Source organism: Peromyscus californicus, unplaced genomic scaffold (genome assembly GCF_007827085.1).
Source record: "Peromyscus californicus insignis strain IS unplaced genomic scaffold, ASM782708v3 Scaffold_9__1_contigs__length_137607984, whole genome shotgun sequence".
Classification (NCBI taxonomy): domain Eukaryota; kingdom Metazoa; phylum Chordata; class Mammalia; order Rodentia; family Cricetidae; genus Peromyscus; species Peromyscus californicus.
Genome location: NW_026294617.1, coordinates 106,285,916 through 106,292,203, shown reverse-complemented (window position 1 = coordinate 106,292,203; position 6,288 = coordinate 106,285,916). Strand labels below are relative to the sequence as shown.

At 43.1% G+C, this 6,288-nt stretch overlaps 1 protein-coding gene across 1 annotated transcript; it reads right to left on the bottom strand.

Moving 5' to 3' along the window:
* Positions 1-4,004: 4,004 nt before the first annotated feature.
* Positions 4,005-4,822, bottom strand: LOC128105503 (proteasome subunit beta type-6-like). The gene has a single exon (XM_052730720.1). The coding sequence runs from the start codon at positions 4,788-4,790 to the stop codon at positions 4,074-4,076; it is 717 nt and encodes a 238-aa protein (XP_052586680.1). The 5' UTR covers positions 4,791-4,822; the 3' UTR covers positions 4,005-4,073.
* Between the last annotated feature and the right edge of the window lie 1,466 nt (positions 4,823-6,288).

The following is a 6,288-nucleotide window of genomic DNA, read 5'->3' as shown; positions in this document are numbered from 1 at the left end:
TCCCTGAATTCATGGATACGTACTTAAAAAATGAAAGCATGGGAGATTGATTCCCAGTTTTCTAAGAAAGCACCATATTGATTTCCAAAGTGGTTGTACAAGCTTGCATTCCCACCAGCAGTGGAGGAGAGTTCTCCTAGCTCCACATCCTCTCTAGCATAAGGTGCCTTCAGTGTTTTTGATCTTAGCCATTCTGACCTACTCTGGTGATGGGATGGCCAAACACCCTAATTGTGCTAGAAACCCCATCCAACGACTGAGGGATCTGGATGCAGAGATCCATGACTAGGCCCCCGGTGGAGCTTTGGGAGTCCAATTAGCGAGAAAGAGGAGGGTTTATATGAGCGAGAATGGTTGAGACCAAGGTTGGATAAAGCACAGGGACAAATAGCCAAACGAATGGAAACACATGAACTATAAACCAATGGCTGAGGGGTCACCAACTGGATCAGGCCCTCTGAATGGATGAGACAGTTGATTGGCTTGATCTGTTTGGGAGGCATCCAGGCAGTGGGACCAGGTCCTGTGCTCATTGCATGAGTTGGCTGTTTGAAACCTGGGGCCTATGCAGGGTCGCTTGGCTTGGCCTGGGAGGAGGGGACTGGACCTGCCTGGACTGAGTCTACCAGGTTGATCTCAGTCCGCAGGGGAGGTTTTGCCCGGGAGGAGGTGGGAATGGGGGGTGGGCTGGAGGGAAGGTGAGGGGGGCGGGAGGGGGGAGAACAAGGGAATCCATGGCTGATATGTAGAACTGAACTGTATTGTAAAATAAAATAAATAAATAAATAAATAAATAAAAAAAATGAAAGTATGCCTACACACACAGATGGACACCTTGCCTTATAACTTCAGTGTTTGGAAGGCGCTGGAACATTTTGTTCAAGTCAAAACTCATATAGTACACATTAGAAAATGCCTGGCAGAAGCTGGAGTTAGAGTTTTAGCAACTTCACACTCATCTCTCCATCTTCCAACTAAAGACAGGGAACAGAGTAAGAGGTAGCAGGCCATGGCCCTGGGGAGATATGGCTGAAAGGTGACTCTCAATGACATCCAGGACCTAGCACCCCACCCCCTTTTGCCACTTTTCTGATGAAGCTGGGCAGTAACCATAGTAGAAAGAGTTGATGGAGGTGATGAATGAATAAAGAGAGTGAGTCATGCTTACCAAGAATAAATAAAAGCGCTGAGTGCTTGATGAGGTACAGAAATAATTAGTAACACATTGAAAATCGCTGACACTTCTTACCCACTTGCAGCTGGTTCTTTGGTGTGCACTGTAGGCAACTTGGTAATTTCATGTGTGGGAAAAGTCCAAAGTGTTCTCTTTGCCTGGTCTGATCCTCTCTACTTTTCTCCAAATTTCTTTGACAGACAAATGTTCTTTGATGGACAAATAGAGGAAGGAGAGAGACATCTGTGCAGAGAAAGAACCTTCCCTAAGCAGATCAGATAGGTGGAAGGAACTTAACTTTGAATTATGTGTGTGTGTGCGCGCGTGCGTGTGTGCGCGCGCACACACACACACACACACACTCACACTCACTCCCGTTACAGTAGACCAAACTTCTTCCTTAAAAATAATGAAATGGGTCATGATCATTTAGTTCGTCTCTTCTCTCAGAGGATGAACAAAGCTGCTCAACAAATCTAAAGGCTGAGACCATCTTGAGTATCTACTCGGTTGATCTTAAAGTAGGAAATACAAGAAGTCAAGGAACAAAGAATGCCCCAAGATGTACTAGAAAAGGTAGCTCATCTCTCACTGAAACCGTTTTACATATACTTGGATTTTGTTCCAGAGCCTAGGTCCTAAACACGAGCCAGTAAACACACAAGCGATAGGATTTAAGACAGCCATTAATTTATCACAGCACCTTTACACAGTCTCAGAGTGCAAACTCCGAAATGCCATTTTCCCTGATTTATTCACTTTCTTAACCAAATCAGTAACTAAGGACTTCAAATACAATTTTGAAAAGTTTTCTTTTTTTTTCTCCTTTATTGGACAACAAAATATTGTTTTCTCTTTCATGAATGTAGTAGAGGACAAATTTGACTGTTCAATACAGAAAAACAGGCCAGCTGGGAGGAAAGATTTATTTATTAATTGACTGATTGATTTTCTCTTTCAGCTGTTACCTGTCTGTGGTGCGTGCTTGACTTTTGCTTGTTATATGGTCTCAACAAATTAAAGCCATTATTTTCAGTAGGTATAATTAATATAAGATTTTATAATAAAATCAGAGGCTTAGCTGATACTTTACAGGTAAGTTCAGCATTTCTTAAGAATTTTGATGGGTCCTTGTAATTCTTTGCTAAGATGTGTTAAATTGATAAGCCTTGTGTAAGTAAAGACACTCTGTTCCCAAGCTGATCCGCTGACTTCTGAATTTGGACTTGAGATTTTGTCTTTGGATCCCTGCATCTATTCAGCTCGGCTCTGGTCATACAAGGTTGATGATGATACAGGAGTCTGTTTCTCCCCCAGTTTTACCTACTTGGTTAGAACTGATACCATCACCGCTGATCTGATTGTGTGTCTCCCTTCCCTGCCTACCAGGATTAATATGAGCACAAGACCAGAACTGAGACAGTAAGAGCACAGCCAGTGCTGAAGGACGTGATGGGAAAATCCAGCCCCCTCATACATCAAATCAGAGGAGACAAATTAGTAACAAAAGGTAGATCTGAGTAATGCCATGGAGAAAAACCTCTGTTCAGTTACCCACTGAATCCAGATAGGCTTCATCCCAGTCTTATCCTGGACTTCCAGTTAGAGAAGCCAAGGTATTTCCTTTTATTTTATTATTTTTTTTCTTTTTTGAGACAGGGTTTCTCTGTGTAGCTTTGGAGCCTGTCCTGGAACTCACTCTGTAGACCAGGTTGGCCTCGAACTCACAGAGATCCACCTGGCTCTGCCTACCTAGTGCTGGGATTCAGGGCATGCGCCACCACTGCCAGGCAATATTTCCTTTTAGAGTAAGCTGTAGATGCAACCAACCATCTTATTAAATAAGAAACACAGAACCAATGCAAAGAAGAAAGCCAAGAGGTCAGAGCTAAGAGCTAAAACCTTACCCTTCCTCTTGCGGTGGTCCTACCTCTCCGAAAGAGAGTTACTTCCTGTGTTAAAGTCTTTATAAAGACTTTCGGTTCTGCCTTCTCATTGGTTGTAAACCCAACCACATAACCACCTCGTCACTGCCTGTCTGTATAGACCTCCAGGTCTTCTATGGTTGGTATTGAGATTAAAGGTGTGTGTCTCCAATGCTGGCTGTATCCCTGAACACACAGAGATCTACCTAGCTCTGCCTACCAAGTGCTGGGATTACAAGCGTATGCCGCCACCACCGCCCGGCTTTCCTATGGCTTGCTAATAGCTCTGACCCCTGGGCAACTTTATTTATTAACATACAAATAACATTTTAGTACAAAATAAAATATCACCATAGTAAGCGAAATTTGAGTTGGACTTTCTGTCACTTGCAACACAAGAGTTCTGATGTAGGCTTTTTATATTATCCTCTAAGATAAAGCTAAACTGCTCGGCTTGGATGATGCCTTGTCTATATGCAAACTCATTGTTTTCATCTTACACTAGCTGCTCACACCCATATGGACATGGTCCAATAATTTACTTTCATGGTATTATTTTTAACATGGAGAAGAATTTTTCTAAAGATTTATTGATTGTTGTTAGGGATTATGTTGACATAGTAAATTAGTGGTTGTAGAGTCTTCTCCAATATCCATCCATGATTTCACTAGCACTGAGCTTAGTTTCCAGAATCAGGCGTCGTATTCCTCTGGCTGGTCAGATTGTAGGTCCAATTAGAGAGCTGTCGGTTACTGCAAGGTAAGTGAGCCACAATTATACCTGTAGGATATTCATGCCATCCAATCTAAAAAATTAAAAAAATTAGTTTGGGGAAATTATAGATTTTAATATAATGAAATCTACTAATAGATTTCTTTCCTTTTTTAATTTTTTTCCTTTTTTCTTTGACAAACTGTTTATTAACTTTTTCATCAGTATGAATATCTTTTATGACACCCTAGAACACTAGGATTCAGGGGGGTGGTAAAGTGGAAGTGGTGAATTTGGGTATCTGGTCTCCCAAAAGTACCAGCCGCTCTACCCCCGATTCTTGAATGGCTGCCAAGCGGATCACTCCTCCACTGGAGCCATCTCGTTCCATAGCCAAAGCGAGAGCATTGGCGGTGAATTGCAGACATTCGTCCTTGGTCATGCCTTCCCGATAGGTAGCATCAACATAGCCATAGATATATGAGCTCCCAGAACCTCCAATGGCAAAGGACTGCCTTACCATCATACCCACCATGGGAACGGAGTACACCTGCCCTCCTTCTTGAGGGTCCCAGCCTGCAATGATGATTCCTGCCATCAGGTCTTCTCCGTATCGGTAGCACATCTCCTTAAAGAGACTGGCGGCTGTGTGTACTAGTGGAGGCTCGTTCAGTTCGATACTGTGGAAACCAAGCTGGTAAGTGACAGCATCAGCTACTGCTTGGGTATCGGCCGCTGAGCCAGAACGGCAGCAGAAGATATGGTCATGGATAGGGGTCAGCTTGTCTGTCACTCGATTGGCGATGTAAGACCCAGTGGTTGTTCTCGAGTCTGCTCCTAGAACCACGCCCCCATCAAACTGCACAGCCATGATCGTGGTCCCTGTGGAGACTTTCCGGTTTTCCCAGTCTGGGGCGAGAGCCTCCGGCCCAAAAGCCGGTGCAGAGACCCCTCCTCGAACAGCTAAGGTGGCCGCCATCTTCCTCTTCTACTGCTGCCACAAAGCCCCTTTTTTAATTTTTTATCACAGTTTAAAATTATTAAAAATTTCATACAATAGATTTTGATCATATTCTTTCCCCACCTCCAAGTCCTCTCAGATCCTCCTCATCTCCCTTTCCACGTAGCTTCATGATCTTTCTCTCAAAACAGACAAGCAGCCGGGCAGTAGTGGCGCACGCCTTTAATCCCAGCACTCGGGAGGCAGAGCCAGGCGAATCTCTGTGAGTTCGAGGTCAGCCTGGGCTACCAAGTGAGTTCCAGGAAAGGCGCAAAGCTACACAGAGAAACCCTGTCTCGAAAAACCAAAAAAAAACAAAAAACAAAAAAAAAAAACAGACAAGCAAAAACAAAGACGGAAAAGACAAAAGCCACCAAACCATAGCAATAGCAAAAAGGGTACACACGAAAACATGGAGTCCATTTCGTGTAGGTCAAGTGCTTCTGAGTATGATTTTCCCTCTCCCAGCAGGTGTCAAGCACAGGTTCTTTTTTAGGAGTGGGACTTTGTACCCACTTTCTGTTCACCATGCTGGGATTTTGTCTGGCTTGAATTTGTGCAGGTCTTGTATGTGATGTCACAGTTTCTGAGATCATATGTGCATCAGTCCTCTGAATCTTAATTTTTTTCTGCTTTTTCTTCCGCATAAATCCCTGAGCCTTGAATTTGATGAAGACATCCCCATTTAGAGTTGAATGCTAACATGAATAATTTTTTTGTTTGTCTAATTTTTTTAATTTTGAAAAATTAAAATATAATTTTGTATTTGCATCATTACCTCATTTCTTCTTTCCCTTTCTTCTCTTCATCCCCTCCCATGTCCCCTGTCACCTCTCCTCCCTTCTCAAATATATGGACTCCTTTTCTTTAACTATCATTGTTAAACACACACACACATACACAGATAAATACAAATACAACTGCTGAGTCCACTTAGTGTTGCTTGCTTGTATATGATTTCAAGGCCCACTTGATATTGGTTAACCACTCAGGGAGCTCATCCCTGGGGAAGACTGATTCTCTTACTCTCAGCATTCCTTATTTGGCTATAATTCTTTGTCTAGCAGTGGGGCCCTGAGCGATTTCTCCCCTCCGTGTTAGCGTGTCTATTGACGTTGTACTTGTTCAGGTCTTGTCCAGGCAAGGTCTTATGGGTCTAGCTTCCATATCATTTCTAGGAGACACAACCTCACAGCAGATTTCCTGGCCTTCTGGTTTTTATACTCTTTCCACTCACTTTTCTATGATGTTTTCCAGATCTTAGGTGTAAGAGTTGTGTTGTAGCCATATTGCTTGGGGCTGGAAATGCCCTGTTCTTTGCATTTTGGTCAGTTGTGGTTTCCTGTAATGGTCTCCATTGCTTACAAAGAGAAATTTCTTTGATGAGGGTGAGAGCTACATTTACCTGTGGTTATAAGGCTGAGTACTTAGAGTGCAGTTAGGAACTGTGCTGGTTTAGGAAAGTGAGGTAGTAGGT

What these genes read in the sequence shown, in the direction of transcription:
- LOC128105503 (XM_052730720.1), bottom strand. Translation starts at nt 4,790, where the DNA reads ATGGCGGCCACCTTAGCTGTTCGAGGAGGGGTCTCTGCACCGGCTTTT.